This window comes from Ovis aries, chromosome 7 (assembly GCF_016772045.2).
Source record: "Ovis aries strain OAR_USU_Benz2616 breed Rambouillet chromosome 7, ARS-UI_Ramb_v3.0, whole genome shotgun sequence".
Lineage (NCBI taxonomy): Eukaryota > Metazoa > Chordata > Mammalia > Artiodactyla > Bovidae > Ovis > Ovis aries.
Window position 1 is genome coordinate 26,715,031 of NC_056060.1, and position 24,376 is coordinate 26,739,406.

General features: G+C 44.3%; 2 protein-coding genes across 2 annotated transcripts in view; one reads left to right on the forward strand and one right to left on the reverse strand.

Moving 5' to 3' along the window:
• Positions 1-2,329: 2,329 nt before the first annotated feature.
• CHRM5 (cholinergic receptor muscarinic 5) overlaps positions 2,330-24,376 on the reverse strand; it is an 80,649-nt gene continuing 58,602 nt past the window's right edge. Inside the window, exon 2 of the mRNA XM_027972196.3 lies at positions 2,330-6,986. Within this exon, the coding sequence (XP_027827997.3) occupies positions 5,311-6,909 (1,599 nt within the window). The 5' untranslated portion in view covers positions 6,910-6,986 and the 3' untranslated portion in view covers positions 2,330-5,310. The remainder of the gene's footprint in view (positions 6,987-24,376) is intronic.
• AVEN (apoptosis and caspase activation inhibitor) overlaps positions 13,544-24,376 on the forward strand; it is a 193,212-nt gene continuing 182,379 nt past the window's right edge. The window contains exons 1-2 of the mRNA XM_042253120.1: positions 13,544-13,655; positions 19,643-20,160. Coding sequence (XP_042109054.1) covers positions 13,544-13,655; positions 19,643-20,160 — 630 coding nt within the window. The remainder of the gene's footprint in view (positions 13,656-19,642; positions 20,161-24,376) is intronic.

Below are 24,376 nucleotides of genomic sequence, written 5' to 3' on the forward strand. Positions count from 1 at the left end.
GTAGAGGGCCAATGTAGGACCTCTCCTTTGAGAAAGTGACCTGTATGAAAGACTACATAGGAACTAACAGGGCTGAGCCTGAGAAGAAGGGATGAGAGAGAGGAGCTCCTCAGTGTGAACTGAGCTGGGAGGGAGGTCGGCCCCTGAAGGAACTGAAAGAGCCGTGTAATGAGCGCTTGCGGAGGAGGAGAGGGTCTAGTAGGACCTGAAGAGGTGGGAGGACCTGGAGGCCTTGCGGGCTTGAATTTACCTTACCTTCTCAAAGATGCCTCACTCCTCTCAAGACGAAAGGTGAGGGAGAACCCCGTGCGTGGTGGTCCGTGGCCACCCAGAGTGGCTGACTGTTGATAACCAGTGGGTAAAGAGTATGCCTTCAGTGCAGGAGACGCAGAAGGCACGGATTTGATCCCTGGGTTGGGAAGAGCCCCTGAAGGAGGGCATGGCAACCCAGTCCAGTACCCTTGCCTGGAGAATCCCACGGACAGAGGAGCCTGGTGGGCTACAGTCCATGGGGTTGCAGAGTGAGGCACAACTGAAACGACTGAGCACACAAACTGGGGGATATGAAAAGCACTGCCCCAAAGCCTGCACTCCAGTAGGAACCTCAAGGACCCCAAAACTTTTGAGATACTAATGGAAGAAAAACAAGTCTTGCCTTCCCTCCTCACTTGCTTTCTGCCCACCTCTGACCCAACCTCATGTCTTTAAATGATGTGATCCAGCAGAGATCTCTGGCGTGAAACAGTTTCTCCTCTTCATCCTCTTTGGGGACTGGTTGGGAGTGAAGTTTCTGCTCTTCTTCAAGGCATCTCAGAGGACTCTGAGTTCCCAGTATGCTCTCAGCCCTCCCACTCCAAACCAACTGCTGCCACTTTGAACTCGAGGCTCTTCTCTATCCTCACACGTACTCGTTTTATGTATGTAAGTATGTGTGTGATTGTGTGTATTTGATTTTGAAACTATCCTTGCAGAATCCTACTGGTACCTTCTCTAACTTCTGCGTTCCTACCTGACCTCTACCTTAAGAAGGGATTGGATTATGGAGTAGGAGGGTTAGGCTATATCCAGACAGGGTCAGACTCCTTTCTGAAAGGCCTGGAAACCAAACTGAGGAAAAAGAAAAAGACCAAAGAATTATTTGAGAGCGTTTAAGTAAAATGTTGGATATGATCCACGCCAAACAGTACTTAGCAGCTCTGTGTGTTTTAAAATATCTGTTTCTGTACACAAGGAGAAACCCTTAGATATTTAGCAGAGGTTATCTCTGGGTAGTAGAATTACTGGTAATTTTTTGTTATTTGCTTATTTATAAGCAATTATATGCTATTTTATTAATCATTAATATCATAAAAATGACTATAAAACAAAACATAGTATAGTTTTTTTTTTTTTTCTGACTCTCCAGGATAGGCTCTACTTCTGGGGTACAAAGGCTCCAACAAAAACATTTTCCAGTCATTGCGATCTAGTTTTTCAGGGAGAAGAGTAGTCCTCCAAATCCTGGGTCAAACCTGTCTTCCAGCCATAGTGTTTCCCACTATAGTCTGCTGTAAACTGCAATAGGGGCACTGGCCTGTAGTTAGCACACCATGGTCAGTAGCGTCATGAATTTTCACTGAAAATAGCTGGACTATAAACCCGTCTTTGGATATATATGGGATTGCTTAAAAAAAAAAAACCCACCAGCTCCCCATTGAGTGATACTGGGGATAAATGGATTGAGTATGAGCAGCTCTTTGTTAGAGATGAGTCATTCCTTTGCTGGAATACCACTGAGATGGATTCATGCAGGATGACTCTCTAGAAAATCATTGCTGAAGTCTGGGAATTGAACTCTGGAGAACTACTCTTAGCAGGAGCCGAAGGGCATCTGGTGATGTGAGGCTTGTTCGAGGGACATATAAAGTAGGAAGAGGACCTTTTGAACAAGTAGATTGCCATAGCTTCCCTTGTGGTTCAGCTGGTAAATAATTCATCTGCAATGCAGGAGACCTAGGTTCTATCCCTAGGTTGGGAAGATCCCTTGGAGAAGGGAAAAGCTACTCCAGAATTCTGGCCTGCCTCATCTCCCTTGTCCTGGAGGGAAATGGAAGCATTTTAGTCATAGGAATTTTGTCAGCATTATTTCATCTTAATTTGGTTATTGGTATATGAGAGGAAAGGGGGAAATCACAAAGGTGACAAGGGGGACACGTGTCTACATTATCTATCAATGCCTCTGCTCTTAAAAGGCCAGGCCACGTGAGTGTGTGTGTAATTTTTAACATAGATGGATCTAGCAAGCTCACTGAGACCATTTTCTTATTTAACATTTAGCCTTGGACCACTGTGTGGTTACATTTCTTTAATATCCAGAATAATGCTAGTACAATACAGGAAAGCAGCCCAGTTCCCACATCGTTTGCTGTAATTCCAATATTTACAGGAGACAATGGTATTTTCCTAGCTGGAGATCAGGTACAGATTTCACAATGACAGAGCCAAACATCAGCATCACCCTCAAAGGACAGTCACCAAAGCAGCAAAGCAGAAGCCAGGAGTATTGACAAAACGCTTTAACCAAAAACTGTACTGAAAACAGATTCCTTGACAAGCCATCAAACTCACACCAAGGAGAAACAAACCACAATATTTGCAACATGGCAGCATCCAATAGGCAACTAATCAAGGCTGCACATAATTTACCACAAATAGAGCTTCGGAGATGGGACATAAGAAGGCCTATAATTCAAAGTCGGCCCACACCCCACCACTAGTCAGGTCCCTGTAGTTTACAGTTGGAGCTGTTCATTCTGAGGACCCCACCAGAGGCCCTATTCTAAAGAAGTCTAGCTTCCCCTAGTAGTTTAAAGTGTCCTTTTTGTCTTTTTAAGGGACATAGGTAGTCTGCATAACTGGCTGCCTCCCAAAGCTATAATGAAGGAGACCTAGGCCTCTCAATTAATTTCACAAAAGGCGAACCAAAAGTCTTAAGTTCTAGGTAACTGTGGAGTGAGAAAGATGTGCCCTCAGCAACCCTCCCCCTCCATTCTGTATCCTTTTGTTTGGATTAGCTTAATCTCTCTCTCTACTGTGAACAGTGAATGAGCTCAGAGCACTATCCTCTTGGAGGGATTTTCACTTTTGTCAGGAGTCAAAGCCTTAAACTAAAAAGAATCAACTGTTTATCTAGAGCTGGTGGAACAGGTTTGCACGCCCTGTTGGCATCCTATAGACCTGGGAGACTTTGTCTTGGAGAACTGAGTCAGTTCATTAATATTCTCTATCAAATTCTTGGCAGGCATCAACCTGCCCTTCATAAAGACTCAGCAGCTACGCTGCTTCTAAGATGTTCCATCTCAGCATTAAGTTCCTACAGGGCTGGAGAGGCCTGGGTTTCCACTTCCATGAAGCCTTCTTGGGACTCCCTTGAGGAGGCCAATTCACTCTTCAGTGGAAGGTTGAAGCTCTCCTATATCCACTTACCAAATTCCCAGGATGACCAAGCCTGCTATTTTTACATCCCCTTAGCGGAGGAGGCTGAAAAAGAACTGGCCCACATTAGGTGGGAAGTCCAGTGATTTTTACATACAACTGCAGCTATAGTCAACAGGTTACATATGAGCTTCTGTCTGACAGAAGTGCTTCAACTTTAAAATCCTTGCTGTGTGCTATATTGCTGCTTTCTTTGTGGACCATTAATTCTATGCCCTATTGTATTGTTTTAATTTTTTGCATGTTAGTTAATTTTCAGGATTATCAAAGGAAACTCTTAGATTTGGTTTATTTATATACACAGATTTCAATTAAAATTTTCTTTTGATAATCCTGATACTTATATGTATTTTGATCATTTTTTTTTTCCTTTTGGGCTACACTGCATGGCATGCAGAATGTTAGTTCCCTGACCAGGGGTCGAACCTGTGCATCCTGCAGTGGAAGTGTGGAGCCCTAAGCATTAGACCGTCAGGGAATTCCCTGTGTTATAACTTTATTTTTATATATTATTGTCGCCTACATTTTTGCTTGTAAAGAAAACATGGTCATTTTTAATGACCATAGCCAGCTTTACTAGACCCCAACTGTATTTTTTGGGGGCTTCTTGTTTTGGGGAATCTGGAGATGAATGAATAAGTCAGTCATTTTTGAGCCATGATTTGAAAGATCTTTTTTTTAAAAAAAAAAAAAAAACAGAAACAGCCTTTCCCCCACTGTCTCTCTAAATAGCACTTCTGACTGGAAGCATCACAGTGACCTGCTTGTGCGGGGTGTGAATTGGGGGTCTGGATGAGGGCCTGCCAAAAGGACTGGAAGAAGTTCAAAAGCACGGAGCGAAACCAAATTTGTTTTGCGCATTTTGCCTCAGGTTTGCCTTGTGAAGAAATGAGAATGTAAGGCTTCTGAAAACCATTTGAGAACCGTGATTAAATAGACTGGAGAAGGTCTTTACCCAGTAAAGGGCTTTCACACAATGAATCTTCCTAAGGAGGAGCCTCAGTAAATGGGTTCAAAAGGGCACAAACTAGAATACATAGTATTTGTTTGTGTAAAAGGAAAAACTTCCCATTGGTAAAAGCAAAATAATTGACTGTGGAGACCTGGTGGTCTTTATTAGCAGAATAGAGGCCCCTCTGTAGGACTGGGTGTGATCGGGTTCCAGTGTCCTTCCAGACCCGAGACTCTGAGGGGAAGGGTGGTTCTGTGGGGACCAGCCTGGCCTCCATGGGTACCAGGAAGTGGCATCAGCTGTGAAAGGGAGGAGCAAGAGCTTCACTCAGATGTAAAAACAGGAAAATACACCACAGTACAGAACACAATAGCAGCATAATAAATACTGATCAGTTTATAAAGGAATAGAGTCCCAGAAACCAGCTGAATATCGCTCTTGTTAACAGGGGACACTGACTTCATCTTCCCGGTTTCCGCTGAGATGAGCCTGCTGCATAGACACAAACGTACCGCACAAAACTCTGGGACTAGGTTTCTATTCTTGCTGTCCCCCACAGAAGGTTAGGCAGGAGCTCCCTCGGCCACTGGTCACTGTGACCCAGGGTGCCTGCTCCTGTGAAGGCGCATGAGTTTGGCTCTCTACTTCGGTGGCAAGCTCCAGTGGCATCAGACACTCTCGTCCTGGTCATAGACAAGGGCCATTCAGTATGGCAGCGATTGCGGCAGCCGTGACTCCTTCCTTTTGACAGTAGACCTTGATCCTTTACAAAGTTCTCAGGGACTCAAAAGGACAGATGTCTTTTTGGAAAGTAAACCAGAATCAGCTTGCCCATCCTCAGGGGACCTTGATCATGGTTTTCCTTTGAGGGGAGTCGTTACTTTTCAGGGGAGCTTGCTGTTCCCCTGCCAGTACAACTTCTCTTCCACTTTTTTCTTTTTCCATCGGCAGAACAGCAGCATCTTAAAGGTCTTCCTGAAGGTTCTGTTGCAGAGGGCATAGCAAATGGGGTTGACAGTGCTATTGACATAGCATAACCAGTAGCCCAGGTGCCACAGGGTGACTGGGACACACTTGTCGCAGAAGGTAGAAACCAGGACCATGATGTTGTAAGGGGTCCAAGTGATGATGAAAGCCAGGAGAATTGCACTCAGGGTCTGGGCGGCTTTCCTCTCTTTGACGAGAACCATCCTCTTTCGTTTGGTCATCTGATGGCTGAGGTTGGGATCGAGGCCTTTTGTTGAGGGGTCCTTGGACACTGGGAAGGAACACGGCATGATTTTTACCTTGCGGCACCCATTGTTGGTGTCATGGGTCCCCTCAGCTTTCACCACCAGTCGGAACTTGTAGGCCACCCACTTCTGACTCTTGGGCCCATGAGCAGCAGCTGGAGACAGGAAGTATTTTGGGGTGTCATAGTCATTTTTTTCACTTTGAGCATTCACAAAAGTCTGCTTGGTCTCGTCAGCACTTAACTCTTCCCTTGGGCTTTCCTTGGCCTGACTCTTGTAAACCACTTGAAAGACAGGATCAGTGGTGGGCTTGTCCTCGTCTTCTGAGGAGGGGTAGCTGCTGCAGGTGGTTAGCTGCTCGGCTTTGGCCCACTCAGTGCTCGGGCTGGGGGCTTGGGATGGCTTCCCAGTGATGGAGGTGCTCCTGCGGGAGGATGACCAGGAGGCCTGGTTCCTTTCCCTCTGGGCCAGGGTGGGCCGGGGGCAGCTGAAGCAGGACCTGAGCAGAGCCTGGTGAGCTGACTTTCTCTTCTCAGCTTCAGCCACAGAGTCTGAGCCCTGGAGGTCAGCCAGGTCCTTGGTTCGCTTCTCTGTTTCCCGGTAGATGCGGCAGTAGAGGATGGTCATGACAGAAACAGGGATGTAGAAGGCGGCAATGGCAGTGCCGAAAGTGATGGTGGGCTCAGAGAGGAACTGGATCTGGCACTCATCTGGAGGTACCGTCCGCTCCCCAACCAGGTACTGCCAGCAGAGGATCGCGGGGGCCCAGAGGATGAAGGAGATCAGCCAGGCCAAGCCAATCATGATGCCAGCCCTCTTTGGGGTACGCTTGGCCCGGTACGTGAGGGGTCTTGTGATCGAAAAGTAACGGTCAAAACTAATCACCAGAAGGTTCATGACAGAAGCGTTGCTGGCCACATAGTCCAGCGCAAGCCAGAGGTCACAAGCCAGACTCCCGAGAGCCCACCGTCCCATGAGGATGTACGTAGTGTAGAGGTTCATGGAGAAGATCCCAATGATGAGATCTGCACAGGCCAAGCTGAGCAGGTAATAGTTGTTAACTGTCTTCAGCTGGCTGTTGACCTTGAAGGAGATCATGACGAAGACATTGCCCACGATGGTGATCAGACTCACCACCGCCGTGACGGCTGCGATGGTGATGACCTCCCACAGCCCATGGCGTTCCAAAGGCTGGTGACTCACTGGGGTGCTGTTGACGGTAGATGCATTGTGGTAAGGTTCCCCTTCCATCCTGGTGCAAGAGTCTACATCAGGAGTCTTAGGTTCTAGACGGTTCTCTCTTCTATCCCACCTCTTCTGGTCAGCACCTGGAAGAGAGGGAAAGTCATTAGCTCCACTAACCAGCATGAATTTATTTTCCACTTGTTGTTTATAATTTCCAACAGGACATTAAATGTGGTCCCACACCTATTGAGAGCAAGATGCTGAAATTTCTAAAGTTTTGATGACACTTTTTATAGGTGTCTCCTCCCTTTGCTTTTTATAATTACCAAAGCCTGAGAGCCTTTCTTGTACGTGAGGCCCTCTTGTGGTTCCAACAGGCAATTTAAAAAAACAGTACGATGACAAGGGCCATCAGAATGGGAACAAAAAGGAATTGAATTGTTGGAAGGCAGTAGAGGGGAAAACGGGTGATGTTAAGTTGCCTTAGACTATGGTCTTACTTTTTTGAGGGAAGAGCCTCTGTTTTTTAAGCTCTGGTGGTAAGTACCTATTTTTTCATGCGCTTGGGAAAAAGACAAGTTGTACCTACTTTATAAGTCCAATTATTAAACATTATTGAGTTTAATTATAAATTCAGTCATTAAACATTACTGAGGCACTGTTGTGAGCCTAGCCTGCATTACACCACTTCTCCCTGATTTAATGCACAAACTCCCCACATATACCCCGTTTTCATCTAAAAGGTTCAAACGTTGCCCCAGCGGCTAAAGATGATGATCCCCCCTCTTCCATTCTGGGGCTGTTTGCAATGTCACAAATTGTTTTAAAATTTTTTTTCTGATTATAAAGTAATACGTTCCTTGTAAAAGTTCAACCAATGTAAAATCGTATAACTTAGAAAGCAAAATTTTCTTCTAATATTATCTTGCCAAGGTAATCAGTGCTAACAGCATGTATTTTGACAGTTTCTCTCCCATTCTGAGGGTTGTCTTCTTTGTTTTATTTATGGTTTCCTTTGCTGTGCAAAAGCTTTTAAGGTTAAGTAAGTCCCATTTATTTTTTGTTTTTATTTTCATTACTCTAGGAGGTGGATCATAAAAGATCTTGCTGTGGTTTATGTCAAAGAGTGGTTGGTCTATGTATTCCTCTAAGAGTTTTATAGTGTCTGATCTTACATTTAGGTTTTTAATCCATTTATCCATTTTGAGTTTATTTTTGTGTATGGTGTTAGGGAGTGTTCTAATTTAATTCTTTTACATGTAGCGGTCCAGTTTTCCCAGTACCAGTTATTAAAGAGACTGTCTTTTCTTTATTCTATGTATTACTTGCCTCCTTTGTCATAGATTAGGTGACCATAGCTGTGTGGGTTTATCTCTGGGCTTTCTATGCTGTTCCATTGATCTGTATTTCCATTTTTGTGCCAGTACCATACTGTCTTGATTTCTATACCTTTGTAGTATAGTGTGAAGTCAGGGAGCCTGATTCCTCCAGCTTCATTCTTCTTTCTCAGGATTGCTTTGGCTATTCAGGGTCGTTTGTGTTTTCATGCTGAATCAGTAGATTTCAAGTAAAGCAGATTGTCTTCCATAACTGATGACTGGGTGATTCCAGTCAGTTGAAATCTTTAAGGGAAAAGGCTGAGAAGAAAGAATTCTGCTTCCAGATTGCCTTCAGAGTCAATTCTACAGCATTAACTCCTGCTGGATTTCCAGCCTACTGGCCTGCGCTGCACATTTCAGACTTGTTAGCTCCCTTGTTCCTAAAAATTCCTCAAAAAGTTCCCCGCCGCCCGCCCCCCACAGATAAATGGAATAAGCACTTTGATAAATGGAAAAAAAGATCATTCATAGTGGCCCTTAGGGCTTCCCAGGTGGCTTACTGGTAAAGAGTCTTCCTACCGATGCAGGAAACGTGGGTTTGATCCCTGGGTGGGGAAGATCCTCTGAAGAAGGAAATGGCAACCCATTTCATTATTCTTGTCTGGGAAATCCCATGGACATAGGAATCTGGTGGTCCATGAGGTTGCAAAAGAGTTGTACACAGCTTAGCAGCTAAACAGCAACACTAAGAGTCCTTACCTCATAGGATTGTTGTAAAGATTAAACAAAATAATCCGGGTTAAGTGCTTTGCATAGAGACTGACACAGGAAAATGCTCATTATAAGGTAGCAATCCGGCAAGAAGGACGTCAAAAATGACTCTTCCTACTGCGGGTATGGGTCTGAGGCATGGTCTATTAAGGAAGGGATAAGGTGGAATAAAACGATGAGGCCATATTTCTGCAACCTTGAGCCAGCCGTTCCAGATGCTTCATGGTACTGATGATACTCTCCCCTTCAGTTACTAGAGCTGGTGCCCTACCTCTGGGGGCAGAACAAATTGTTTCCAACCACTCAACCCAAGTAGCCTACTGCTGCTGCTGCTGCTAAGTCACATCAGTTGTGTCCGACTCTGTGTGACCCCATAGACAGTAGCCCACCAGGCTCCCATCCCTGGGATTCTCCAGGCAAGAACACTGGAGTGGGTTGACATTTCCTTCTCCAGTGCATGAAAGTGAAAAGTGAAAGTGAAGTCGCTCAGTTGTGTCCAACTCCTTGCCACTGGACTGTAGCCCACCAGGCTCCTCCGTCCATGGGATTTCCTAGGCAAGAGTACTGGAGTGGGTTGCCGTTGCCTTCTCCGAAGTAGCCTACAGTCCTCCTCAAAGTCTGCTCATTGGAATGCTGCTGCTGCTGCTAAGTCACTTCAGTCGTGTCCGATTCTGTGCGAGCCCGTAGACGGTAGCCCACCAGACTCCCCCGTCCCTGGGATTTCCAGGCAAGAAGACTGGAGTGGATTTCCATTTCCTTCTCCAGTGTATGAAAGTGAAAAGTTTTAAAGTGAAGTTTCTCAGTCATGTCCGACTCTTAGCGACCCCATGGACTGCAGCCTACCAGGCTCCTCCAGCCATGGGATTCTCCAGGCAAGAAGACTGGAGTGGGTTGCCAGTGCCTTCTCCGGCTCATTGGAATAGGACCACCTTAAGATTCTTGATTGAAAAAACTGTGTCCATAGTCTGGTAAGTTGTGGAAATATCATCTAAAAGCTCTGAGAGACTCAGAAGACACAGGAGCCCAGTGAAGGCTGAGAGGTCCTGAGGTCAAGGACACTCCTGAATTTATTTTAACCCAGAGGTGACTTAGCATATCTAACATTTTTCAGTGGAACAGCAGTTAGTATCTTGTGTAATCCCACAAGATGGATCGCACTTGGGAAATGCAGTTCAGTGGGAAACATATTAAACTAGGACCGTGGAGATCTGAGTTCTCATTTCAGCTAAAATCTTGTGATTTGAGACTAATCTCTGGGGCCCAGTTTCCTCACATATAAAATTCAGAGGTTGGCACTGATGATTTATTCTTTAAAGTGAGTTCAGGCTTTTCTTGTAGACTCACAATGGAAAACACTGGATGTTGTGTTAATTTTCAGCCTTGACTTTCCTCTATTTTCAGCCAGGAAAAGAGTTATTTAACTGCTCTATAATATAGTATAGTGAAAGCAGCTCTCAGCAATTATCTATTAAACAGACATAACAATATTTTTTAAAAAGTACAACAATATCTGTTGTATCCACCTTACAGATTGTTTTGAGGACTCCCAAATCAAATAATGTAGGGATACCACCAGGTCCTTTTCTAGTGGCAGTTTGGGGTTTTAATTATTACAAAATGAAGAGTCAGTCTAAGTAAGTGGATCTTACCCTAAGCCATTTACTAGGACAATCTAGGAGCTTTTTAAAAATACTAATGTCTGGGGTCCCACCCCAGACCTATTAACTCAAAATCTAATTATGTGAAGAGACATGGGTCTATGTTGCTGTGAAATTACTCGGGTGAGTCTCACGTGGAGCCAGGGTGGAAGGCCTCTCTAGATCTGTGCCATTCAAGGTGAGCACATTAGATCTGAAAGACCCCCAGGATCAGAACAGAATCAGTGCTTCTCAAAATGCTCATGAACTACCTAGTGGGGGGCGGTGGGTCTTGTTAAATTGAAGAAGGGTGGGGCTTGCAAGTCCACATTTCTAGAAACCTCTTAATGCTGCTGATCCAGGAACTGTACATAGCAAGGCTGAGGGTAATTTCTGAACTTCCTAGAAAAGGGGAACCACAGCTTACAATGTGCTGTTGAAATTGGAATTTTCCAACTGAAATGTCCAGTAACAATTCAGATCCCCCTCTGCCTTCCGAGTTATTTTTACTGCTCCTGTTTGAAATTAACACATAGTTCCTCTCCACCTTTGGTTCCCTCTGTTCTTTCATTTTTTCCCACTGCTTCACTTTTGGGAGAATGATTCCCCCTACGCCCACCCCAATTCCTAAGCTGCTAGGAATGTACAGACCTTTCCACAAACAAAGTCATTTGGGACATGAAGTAGGTTCTATGACTGAAAGATTGATTTCTTTTTGTTCCACTAGCTGGATGGTAGTTGAGGGTGGAAACAGACTTTAAGGCATCATACTATTCGACAATAAGCTTTTTGAATCATTGAAAGGTTTTTGACTGAAAACCTGTATTTATGGAGGGGTGAATCTAAAGTGTGTGTGTGTGTGTGTGTGTGTGTGTAAGTGTTTATAGTGGGGGAGAGATTTCTTCTGAGTTCTTGTTTGGTTGAGTGCCTGTGCGCTCAATCTCTCAGTCATGTCCTACTCTTTGCGACCCCATGGACTGTAGCCCACCAGGCTCCTCTGTCTGTGGGATTTTCCTGTCAAGAGTACTGGAGTGGATCGTCATTTCCTCCTCCTGGGGACCTTCCTGACCCAGGGATTGAACCTGAGTCTCTTGCATTGCGGGTGGATTCTTTACCTCTGAGCCACCGTGGAAGCCTTCTTACTTGTTACTCAAAGTTTAAAAGTTACCGTTTTTCACCATAGTGTTGAGAGTATGTTTATTTCTAGGGTGCCTGAATCAACAGAGAGCAGATAATCCTCCCTGGTTTATTTTCCACTACTGAACAAAAAACAAGAATCTGGGAGAAATAAAAGCGTTCTTGTTCCTGACCTTGGTAGATTGCTTCTTGCTTCTTTGTTGTCAACAAATGAAGTAAAACAGCATAAAACAAAAAAGGTAACACTGTACCAAATGAATTTCTCTCCTTGTGGAGTGGCCTTGATGACTTCTGGAATACTTCTGAAAATACTTCTCTGAGAAGCTTTATGCCTGAACCACTCCTCACTGTTTCTATAACAACCACAGTGGAAAACTTCAGTAGCATCTACAGTCCAATGATGTCAGGACACCACTATCACCAGATCATGTGTTATACAGAATATTCATATACTGCTTCCCCTTCCTACTTTTCAAAGATAAATCATAGAAAGTAAGTGTAAACACACGGTACCTGCCATCAAGTTAGATATAAGAAACAGCTTCCAACTTCCAGCGACAACATGTGTGACTAAGGCGGGTTCTGGACTTGTCATTTTTGGTTTCTTCTGGCAGGTGAGTTCTGCCTAACTCTTGATAGAATAGAATGCTGTCCAAGAGTGTATGGTGATTAAGAAAGGGCTTGTCGGCTGCTCTTGCCTTATGAAACAGACCACATTCTGCCTGTGGAATGTGTATCTCTCTAAATAAACCTGTTTTCACTTATGAAAAATGTCTTGGTGTTGCTGAAGCAATAATATCTGAAGCAGAATTTTAATCTGATATGTTTTTAAAAACATGTTCTGTGTTTACCGCTGGGCTACAAGCCATGGGGTACATAAGAGCTATACAACAGTTCTTGAACTGAAGGAGTTAAACTTTTACAATTCTAAGAAAAAGAGGACATAAGAATTGTTGAGCCTTTACAGTTATGCGACAGAAAAGTCTGTTACCGAGGTCATCAAATGATTGTATTTTCATTGTATCTGGAAAACAGAGGTGGGACTGCTTTACATGAAGACAGGAACTGGAGTCCTTCAACGCATGTGCTGTGACCCTCAGGGCTTGGAGCTGCCTAGGTGGGTTGCCTTCTGTTGAGATCAGTCTTGTCTCATCTCACAGTACTGGGCAGGTGTTATCTTTTTATGTGTGCCAGGACATGGGCAAGTCTGGGCAGTACTGCCACAAATGGATTTATGTAAAACTCTGGAAGTTCAGACACTCTCGAGTGTATTGTCCAAGTCTTCCTAACAGACTTGGAGATGTGCCTTATATATGCATCTTTGAATTCCCCAGCCTGGTGTGTTCTGGAAGCAACAAGAGAATGTTTCAAAGAGTGGGAGTGATCAACTGCATCAAATGAAACTGATAATCAAGAAAGATTTTCAAAAGGGAAGGGTTATATGTATATCTATGGCTGATTCATGTTGAGGTTTGACAGAAAACAACAAAATTCTGTAAAGCAATTATCCTTCAGTAAAAAAATAAATTAAAAAAAAGAAAGATTAAGACTGAGACCTACTGGATCTAGTTACATGGAGATCATAAATCACGCTGGTAAAGTGGTGGGCATGAGAGCCTTGTGTAGTGAATTAGAGGCTGAGTGGGAGGAGAAATGAGAGCTGTAGATGACTCTTCTGAGGAGCTTTGCTTTAGAAAGGAGTAGAGAATTGGGCCAGAAGCTGGACTAGAATGCAAGGACAAGAGTTTTTTTTTTTTTTTTTTTTTAAGAAAGGTGGAAATACAGCATTTTTGCAGCCTAATGTGAGTAACTGCTTTATCAGTTAGCAACTATCCGATGTTGCTGGAGAGATGTCCTCCGGTAGGTGAGCAGGCAGAGGAGCAAGTACAGTCGCAGAGGCCTTGGCCTTGCATGGGAGCTGAGACCAATTTGGAGAACAGGCGAGGAGGTAGGGTACATGTGTACAGGCACAGACAGGCAGCCTAGGATTTGTGGTGACGGCAGTGGTGGAAAGTCTTTTCTGATTGCTTCTATTTCTCTGTGATATAGAAAGCAAGAACAGCAGCTGGGAATGAGGATGGAGGGAGAGAGGAGAAGGGATCAGGTTATGAATTCTGTGTGTTGAGAGTTTGTTCTGTTGATTTTGGGGAGTTCTTTACCCCCGATTCCAGCTCAAGGCCAAAGCAACTTTGTGAGCTGACAGACAGTTCGCTTGCCTTCATCTTCACTGGGTTATAGGCTGGATCCTGGCCTGAAAGGATGGCTCCTGCCAGACTCCCTTCCCCTGCAGCCTGAGAGCATCCCTCAGTAGTGGATGCAGCTGTTAAAAACACAAAGTAAATAAAAGGACATCTTTTTTGAGAGACCTTATCAGTGTTTTCCAATTTGCATTGTTCATAGACTATGCATCAGAAGTCAGCTAACCTGTAGAAAATCTGCCTGCCTACAGAGAGAAGAATCAGGAACTGCTTTTTTTCCCCAGAAAAGTTATGTTAATATTTGCAAGGGGACAGGGCCTTTAAAAAGATCCTATCATAATATCTGCTTTCATTAGACAATGAGCGCTTATGGAATCCATAGACTTGGACTAGGAATCAGGAGGCTTTCTTGTGATATTTAAATGCCCAATACTACCTTGAGACAGTGGTTCTCAAACGGGCATTCATCACAGTCACCTGAGGAGGGGTTTGTTAAAGCCTTGATTGCTGGGCCACATCCTCACATTTCTGACTCTGGGGTAAAGCCTGAGAATTTGCATTTCTGTTTTAATTTTTTGGCCGTGCTAGATCGTCATCGCTTAGCGCGGGCTTCCTCTAGCTGCGGCGAGCAGGGGCTGCTTTCTAGCTGCGGTGCACTGGCTTCTTTCGTTGTGGCGCACAGGCTCTGGGCGGGCGGGCTTTAGAGCACAGGCTCAGTAGCTGTGGTGCATGGGCTTAGTTGCCCCTGGGCATGTGGAATCTTCCTGGAGCAGGGGTCGATCCCATGTTCCCTGCATTGGCAGGTAGATTCTTAACCACTGGATCACCCGGAAAGTCCAAAATCTGCATTTCTAATAAGTTCCCAGGTGACACTATGCTACTTGCCCACATTTTGAGAACTCTTGCCTTAAGGAATTGACATCATAGGTCATATATATGTAAAAATATGCCAAAAAATGGTTTGTTTTCTTAAGGACTCACCTATGTAATTCAGGACTTTGCTTTTGTATCTCATGAATACTACCTAAGGGAAAACTGAATTTTTTATTCATGCAGTGGCATATATTTAAAATCAGGACTATCACGTCAAAGCAATAGCAGAAAATCCTCCTTCCCTTCTTCCCTTTGTTATTTATAAAACTAAAAGATCTCTATTATTTTTTTTCTTTTTGCAGTGTAGTAGGTGACAGACACTTTTCCAATGTGGATCATAATCAGATGAGAATACACTCAACATCCTGGTTAAAAGAATTTCTACTAGTGGTGTCCTCTAATTAGGTATTAGCAGGAGACTCCTGAATTCTCCATATCCTAAACACTCTTGATTCAATTGAAAAGACCCTTGAACTGATAGATGGGGAGGGCAAAGTAATGTAGTTTCTGCACTTCTGATGGCATCTAAAGTACAGACTGAAGAACACAGATTCTGAAACCAGACTGAACAGGTATGAATCTCGATTTTGTCACTCATTAGCTTGAGCAAATGATTGAACTCCTCTGTGACTCAGTTTTCTTATCTGTAAAGTAGGAATAGTAGTATTTCTATTATTGATAGAAATAGTAATGAAGATTAAATTTAGCCTGTGTAAAGTGCTTGGAGTTTTGCCAGGCACAAAATAAATATTAGCTCTTACTATCCACAAATCAAGTCTCTCCATGTCCTAATGAGGTTGGCTTAACGTAAAACCCACTGATCTTTTCAACCTCATAATTTTGGAGGTGTCTAGAAGGACAGTCATATAGTTAAATCAATTTGCGCTAGTGGTTCTCAACCAGGGTGATTTCGTCCCTTGGGACAAATGTCTGGAGACAGTTTTGGTTGTCATAAGTGGGGAGAGGGAGGGTTGCCGGTGAGTAACACCTAGTGGGTAGAGGTTGGGGATGCTGTTAGAAATTCTACAATGCACAGGACAAGCCACCACCACACAAAACGTTACCCAGCCCTAAATGTGCCAAAGTTGACAAGCCCCGATTTGTGCTGTCTGGTGTGAGGTTAATTATGTGGCTCTTCCTCTCGGGGGGAGCCTAGGCCTGTGGCATGCTGATAAATATTTAACTATGTTTCCACTCCCACTTCCAAAAGTCCTAATTTTGCCAGTTTCTGTGGTATACAAATTCCCGCTGTAGGGCTTCCCTAGTGACTCACTGGTAAAGAACCCGCCTGCCAATGCAGGAGACATGGGTTCAATCCCTGGTCCTGGAAGATCCCACATGGCTTGGAGGAAGTAAGCCCATGAGCCACAACTACTGGAGCTTGAGCTCCAGAGCCTGAGCTCCACGAGAGAATCCACCGCAGCGAGAAGCCCACGTATCGTAACTAGAGAGGAGCCACCGCTCGCAGCAACTAGAGAAAAGCCTACACAGCAAACGAAAACCCAGCCCAGCCAAAAATAAATAAATAATTTAAGAAATCCCACTGTAACCGGGATCAAGCAGCCCACTTTCCGTAGAATTAGGAAGAGATAATGTACCAAACCATTATAGCTCCTGGCCACACAGAGGATGAGGGCCCAGGTTGTCCAATGGATTCTTCTGTTAGTTCCTTTATGGGGTGCAAAGAAAAGCATAAAATTCTTGCTACTATTCCCATCTGCCCGTTTGGTGTTTCTCTAGGGGTGGGAGTGTGAATTTGAGAGTTTAGCATAAGAATGAATAACTTAATTCTGAGTGTCGCTGACAGTCTTAATTTCACAAATAAAGGGAAGGTTAAAAAAAGAGAGAAATATAGGATAGGGTGGGGATAAAGGGGAAAGACGCAGAAGAGTATTAGAGAGGGAAAAGAAAGAAAAACTGATGTATTGGGTGAGAAGTAATAGTGTCTACTGACAAACATGCTATTATTAAGACAATGAAGTAACAAAGAAAAATGCAGAGTATAATGTTTAAAAAATACTATTATCCTGACACATCTCCTCTCATAACCCTGTATTTCCTCTGTTGACTAACGGCATCATCAACTCCCTGGTCACTCAAACAGGAAACCTGGGTATCACCCCTAACTTCTTACCCTGACCTCCCCCTTAGAAATGGACAAGAAGCCTACCAGTTCTCCCATCTATCTGTCTCGTTTTCTTTCTTAGCTCGCAACTTAATTTAGGCCCTAGTTATCTGTCACTTGGACTCTTCCAGTTGTTTCCTAAGGGCTGCCTAGAATTCTGATTGTCCTATATGGACTGGTTTTCTGCGTATGAAAGTGAAAGTTAGTAGCTCAGTCGTGTCTGACTCTTTGTGATCCCATGGACAGTAGCCCACCAGGCTCCTTTGTCCATGGAACTGTCCAGGCAAGAATACTGGAGTGAGTTGCCATTTCCTTCTTCAGGGGACCTTTCCAACCCAGGGATTGAACGCCGGGTCTCCAGCATTGCAGGCAGATTTTTTACCGTTTGAACCATAGTGGTTAGTTAACAGCATACAGTCTGAAGTCAGACAGCTCTAGGTTCCAATCATTCTATTATTAGCTGTGGAATCAATCCATTAGCTCTGTGATCTTGGAAGTTATTTCACATCTCTGTGTTAGATCTTTCATCTGTGAAACATGGATAACACTAGTAGTACCTAATGGGGCTTGCCAGGTGGTGGTAAAGAACCCACCTGCCTATGCAGGAGACATAAGAGATATGGGTTCAATCCCTGGGTTGGGAAGATCCCTGAAGGAGGGCATGACAACCCACTCCAGTATTCTTGCCTGGAGAATCCCATGGACAGAGGAGCCTGGTGGGCTACAGTCCACAGGGTTGCAAAGAGTCAGACCCAGCTAAAGTGACATAGCACGCATGCAGCAGTACCTCATAAGGCTGCTGTGAGGTTTATAGGGAAGCGCTATAAGTATCAATACTTAGAAATATGCTCTGTTTTACTTTAAGATTGTGTTTCTCTCCAGTTTATAATCCTTCAGTAGTTCCCTATTTCCATTTATCAACAAGGCAAACTCCAGCTCAACCATCAGAGCTTGGCTCCTGGGTCTGTTTCTCAGGTAGCCCTGGAAAACTCATTTAGGCAGCCTAACTTTTCCTCCTTCCGGCCTTTACCTTGAACCTCTCACTGTACTCAGTACAATGGTGCAGTCCTCTCTCTACAGTTATTATCTTCCTTGTGGGAAGTGAGCTACTTGAGAACAAGGACTGTGGCTTTTTTCTTTAAAAAAAAAAAAATCTTCAAGCATTGTGCCTAACACAGAGTAGATAATTAGAAGCAATGAGTAGTGTTAACTGTATATGAATGTGAAAAAGGGTAAGAAAGGATTGGGAAGAAACCGTGTTTTGCCACACTGATTGGATGAGGGATGCTGTAAATGGTTTTCTGTATTATTTTCATGTGGTTTCTGTAATACAAAGTTAAAAATGGCTCCCATGTATCCATATAACCGATTGCCCTTTTCCTCCTTAGTTAAGAGTGGATCCATAAAATGGACTACTTCTTAGCAATAGGAAGGAACAAAATATTAAATCACAAAACATGGTTGAGTCCCCAAAACTTTCTACTAAATAAATGACATTGACACACACACATGAACAAACTGAGCTTGCTTAAGATTATTAGTTCCACCACTACCATAGCTGTGTCATAGCAGACAAGTGGTTTACTTTCTCTAGGGATATTTCCTTATCTGTAAAATAGGATGACAGTAGTACCTACCACATAGGGTTGATAAGAGAATTAATGCTCATGCACTCAGTGTGAGCTAAAGGAGTCGCTTCTACAAAAATTCTTTTGAGGTTGTCTCTCCACTCCCAGTGGCTTTTTGCAGCCTCCGCCTCTCACCTGAAGGTCCTCCCTTACCTTCTTCATACCTCTTTCTGAACTCGGAGTTCAGCATAACTTTAATAATTACACATATTCATTCGTGAAAGTCAGGAGACTAAACAGAAAAAAAAAGGAAAAACAACTCACTGGAAGGCTCAGCACAGCTAACCACTAGTGTAATATGGAAGAACATTTTTATTCTATTACAAGTTAATCTCTAAAGGGCTGTTGCCTATAAGCTTCAATTGTATATAATAGCCCATCTCATTACCTGCCTCCCAGGTAAAGAGCATTAAACGCCTTTGTGTAGCTCCCAAAAAACATCCTGACCAGGCCCCTCCTAAGGCCGACTGGAATCAGTAAATGTTTGAGTTTACTCCCTCCCCTCCCTCCCCTTTTAGTATGCTGCTGCTGCTGCTAAGTCGCTTCAGTCGTGTCCGACTCTGTGCGATACTCTGCGCGATACCGTAGATGGAAGCAAACCAGGCTCCCCCATCCCTGGGATTCTCCTGGCAAGAGTACTGGAGTGGGTTGCCATTTCCTTCTCCAATGCATGAAAGTGAAAAGTGAAAGTGAAGTCGCTCAGCGGTGTCCGACTCTTAGCGACCCCATGGACTGCAGCCCACCAGGCTCCGCCGCCCATGGGATTTTCCAGGAACAGTACTGCAGTGGGGTGCCTAAAACGCTAGCTCAGGCAAGACAGTTCTTTGGACGGTGGGAGTCCATCCTCTTCTCGGTTTGCTGCTCCCCCACCAAGTGGCTATTCCTTGCCCCACCGAACAACTCATTTCTCAATTTATTAGCGTGTCCTAAGGTGATAAGTAGAAGCTTGGACTTTGGGAGGGGGGTGTAACACTAATATTTTGATATATACTTTTACAGACCCTTTGCAAATACACCATATCAATATTTCTTTATTTTAATCAAAAAATGAATTCATATTAGCTGTTTATTTTATAACCCATCCTTTTACTTACCACGGCCCCTCCCCTAGAAACACCCCTGCTCCTGACCTGCAGCTCCCACTGGTCAGGCCTCTCCTACGAACCCTCGGCCCTCCCGGAGTCCCGGCTCCGGCCCCACCTGCCAAGCCCCAGGGCAGCCCCGCCCCCGCCGCGGCCGGCTTCCATCCCCGGCCCCGCACCCCGCGCTCGCGGACACCCAGGCCCGGCGCTCGCGGCTCCTCCGTGGGGCCCGTTTCCGGTGGGGCAAGGGCGTCTCCGCCGGGGGCCAGCTCCAGCGCTCAGCATCGCCGGCGGCAGCCAGATGCAGGCGGAGCGAGGAGCTCGGGGCGGCCGGGGACGCCGACCCGGCCGCGGCCGGCCGGGCGGCGATCGCGACCGCGAGCGGGCGGGCGCCGGGACCGCCGTAGCGAGAGGTGGCGGTGGAGATGGAGGCGGCCGCCGAGGCCGCGGCCGCGGGTTCCGGGGCGGCCGCGGTGGCCGAGGAGGAGGCGCCCCGCGAGGCGGCCGTCGGGAGCCGGGAGGCCGCGGCGCCAGGATCAGCGAACCGGTAAGAGGCAACGGCGGGTGGGGTCTAGCGGGGGTCGCAGCCGCGTGGGACCGGGGCCGGTGAGGGACCCCTCCGCGAACCAAGAACCGGGAGCGGCGTCCGGGGCGCGCGCCAGCTGGGCGGTGACGGCGCCTGCGCCGGGAGGGCGGAGGGCGGCGGGGGCGCGCGCCGGGCTGCGCACGTGGCGCGGGCGGGTGTGAGCCCCTTGTTGCCGGCCTCTCCGCTGGACACCCGGCGGTTCGGGGCGGAGGGCTTCTTCAGCCTACCTAAGGGCTCTTGGCCCAGTTATTAAAGAACCCAGCGGTCGAGCCTGTGGGTCCGCAAGTCTAGGGGGCGCGTTGGGTTCGGGTACGGTGTCAGTGTGACGGGCAGGGCAGCCAGGGGCAGCAAGGGCTTGGTCTCCTGATGCCTGACCTTGCAGAGAAACGTTTATGTTAGTAAGAAAGAAGAAATTTGGGGCTCAGTTTGTTCACTGCGTGTCACACAGTAGTCGCATAATAAATGTTTATTGAATGAAAGAATGACCCCGACGGGCTGGACTCTATACTATTTGGGGCCAGGATCAGATACATAGTTTTTTTTTTTTTTTTTTTTTTAAAATAGCGTAGTTATCTATTATTTTATATGTATAGGAGTAGAGGTCAGTGGTCTTAATCTGTCTGAACTTGCAATCAATCTGTAAATGTTTCAGCAGTCAGGTCTCAATTTTAATAGTATAATCGGCCGTATTCACACATTCATAGTTGGAAATCTCTTACAGCTTGAAGCAGGGAATGATTTGGGGACAGACTTTTACTATACTGCTATCTTAGCTAAAGGAGTTAAATTACTGTCTTTATGAACTATTCTGCTGTTATTATAACATTTGTAGTACAAAACCATCTTTATATTTTGAATTCCCATGTGCATAGAGTGAAAATTTATTTTTGGTTAGAATTTCCTATTACTGAAGTATTTATAGTATCTTAAGGGCATAACAGAATGTCCCTAAAGAAAGGAGTTGTGTACAGAAAGAGAATTGGAAGAAAATTAAAAAGCTTAAAATTAGGTTTGGCATATTCAACCTTGATTAAGGTAGATGATGAGTAAAATTTGAGAGGTATGAAGAAATTCTTAACTCACCAGGAAATAAAGGAACCTGACCAGTCCAGTGCACACTGTATATATCACATTTTGTCTTTATAACATAATGTATATTAAACTTTATTACAGCTTTTTTTTAGCAACTTGAAGTTGTTTAAACAACTTTGAGTTCAGATCAGTCCCTCAGTCCTGTCGAACTGTTTGTGACCCCATGTACTGCAACATGCCAGGCTTCCCTGTCCATCACCAACTCCCGGAGCTGGCTCAAACTCATGTCCATGGAGTGGGTGATGACATCCAACCATCTCAACTTTATAACAAATTTATTTATATGCATATACACACTTTATGGCAACCCACTCTAGTATTCTTGCCTGGCAAATCCCATGGACAGAGGAGCCTGGCAGCCTACTGTCCATGGGGTGGCAAAGAGTTGGACACAACTTAGCAACTAGAACAACAAAACAATATAAATTTTATATGTATAAAATCTTGTTTTTATAGATTAACTGTCTTGCCTAAGCTCTTGCAGCTAGTAGTGGCAGAGCTGGGATTTACACCCAGCTGCCCTTGCCCAGGGCTTCCCTGATGGCTCATTTGAGAATCCGCCTACAATGCGGGAGATGTGGGTTCAGTCCCTGGGTTGGGAAGATCCCCTGGAGGAGGGCATGGCCGCCCTCTCCAGTATTCTTGCCTGAAGAATCCCATGGACAGAGGAGCCTGGTCCACGGGGTTGCAGAGTTGGACACGACTAAGCGACTAAGCATGCACAGCCCTTGACTGTGTTTTATTTCTCATATTTTTGTGAATCAATTACTGCCTACTGAGAACAAAGCCGACAATCCTTGGTTGCAGGGATCATGTTTTAACAGTAATTGTAGTTGTGGTCTCTTTGGTACTTGGTCTTCATTGAACTAAATTGAGTAAAATGATAGATCATCTAGAGATGAATAACTGAAAATTTGCCCTAATGTAGTAACTGTTGTATTAAGACTTCAGGTTTTTATCTATTTTTAGAATGGTCTGGAAAATTCCGTCTCTTATTTTCTTTTAGTATTTTCTCACTTTACAGTTTAAACGTAGATGCTTGGCACAGTACCTGGGAGTAGCTGCAGACACTGTTGCTATCACCATCATATTTTCAGGTACAGCTGGATGAAGAGAGGTTGGAAAGATTATTCCTTCATTTTGGTTTAGGTTGGTGGCCTCTAAGTCACTCCTGCTTCTCAGGTTCTGAAGTGCTGTTCCTATTTAGGCTTGCTAAGAATACCATTCTTGATGCCTAAAGACTAAATGGGACAAAGTTGGTTAAGCTGCCTTTGCCTTCTTGTTCTCACATCCTATGGTGCATTTGTACTCCAAATGGAGACTCACTGAAATGATTAGAAAGAAAAAATTTACAACAGAGTTTTAGTTTTGTAAGGACCAGGTACCTAACTCCAGAGTATAATACTGTCTGTTCCCTTTGCTTTCTGCTTTCGACTACTACGGATACATGACTTATAAATGGAAAACAAAACAAAACAACGTCTTGATACGTGATATCCCACAGTAACTTGGTTATGTTGTACCTACTAGGCATTTGCTCTTAAATCATTCCCTCTATAGATGTGAACCCCAAGTCTATGGAGTTTGAGTAAGCATGTCATAAGGCTACTTATTTCCATTGAATATCTGCTAAAAGTGTAATATTGTACTTAATGCAATCATTAACTTAAAAATTCCCAAGTACTAGTGTTTTCTTGCTCAGAGTCGGACATGGCTGAAGTGACTTAGCAGCAGGAGCATTTTCTTAGTTTAATCTTTTTGATGAACTATTAACAGAGAGTAAGTCAAGGCCTGTTGGCAGTCATTGGAAATTTTTTCCTTCCCTGTAATATTAATGGTTACTCACATTTATTGAGCACTTAGTACGAGATCAGAAAACTGAGGCACAGTTACGAGAGGTTAGGTAATTTACCCAGTATGACTCAACTCCCAGATCGCAGAGCCTGAACTCTACCCAGGCATTTTAGCTCTGGAGTGACTTTGAGATTTGAAGAGGGGATGTGTGGATCCTTTTCACATACCTGTTTTCCTGATGTTTGATATAATTATAAGGTTTTAAGGTGGCACATAACCATTTTCAATTATTGTGGGTGTCAGATCTTTGCTTTCTTGCTCCATGTTTATGTCAGTCGCTTTTACCCATTTTTAGATTACTTATGTCCAGTAAAATATAAGACAATTGCTTATGATTACATTAAGGAGAGTAGACTTGAAGGCTTTTTTTTTTTTGATGAAACATTTTTGCTTTGCGAACAGTGATGTAAATCCTTTGCATGAGTAGTCATTAATATTAGATGCTTCCGACGTTTTTACTGCTACTATTTTACTTAGTAAAAGGGAGTTCTCTGACTTTGGTGTTCAAGCTTAGTGTGAACCGGTAAGAAGAAACGATGGCAAATCAATTCCTGGCAGTCAAAGGCAGCTGCTCTTTCCTTGGGGCTGAAGGGAGTCGCTTGCATCATGTCAGCCAGCTCTCGGAGACTGAGAGCCTATTAAAGCTCAAACTCAAATGACAGCCTCTAAACTGCATTGCTCCTATTTTCAGAAAGCCTGAAATAAATTAGGTTAGAAACTGAACGTGCTTAAGTGTCCCAAAAGAAGACTGCTTTGAGATTAGCTTTTGGTAATCACGGAATTGGCCCTCTTCCCTGCTGCTACGAACTGCCGCTCCAACCCTGTAACTATTTTGGTATCCTTATCCTTGCTAATGTACCTGATGGAGGTCTGCTTTTCTCGCTGGCCATTGTTTCATATACGTGTTTTCATTATCAACACAGGCAACTGATCCTCAAAACTTCCCGCTTATAGCCTGCTTAAAAATATTTTGATAAATTATGTAAGAGGTTGTACTTTTGTAATGAACTTTTAAATCAATGGTTCTGATTGTTTCAGAATATAAAATTTCCAACATAAAATAAATATATACTGAAAACACTATAGTCATTTAATACTCACTATCGTTATATATCTGTTCTTCCACCTTTTTCTTTTATTTTTTTGGTATTTTTTCTTCCAGTCTGAGTTATAATTGATATATAACTTCACGAGTTAAGATGTGCAGCATAATTTGGGTACATACATCATG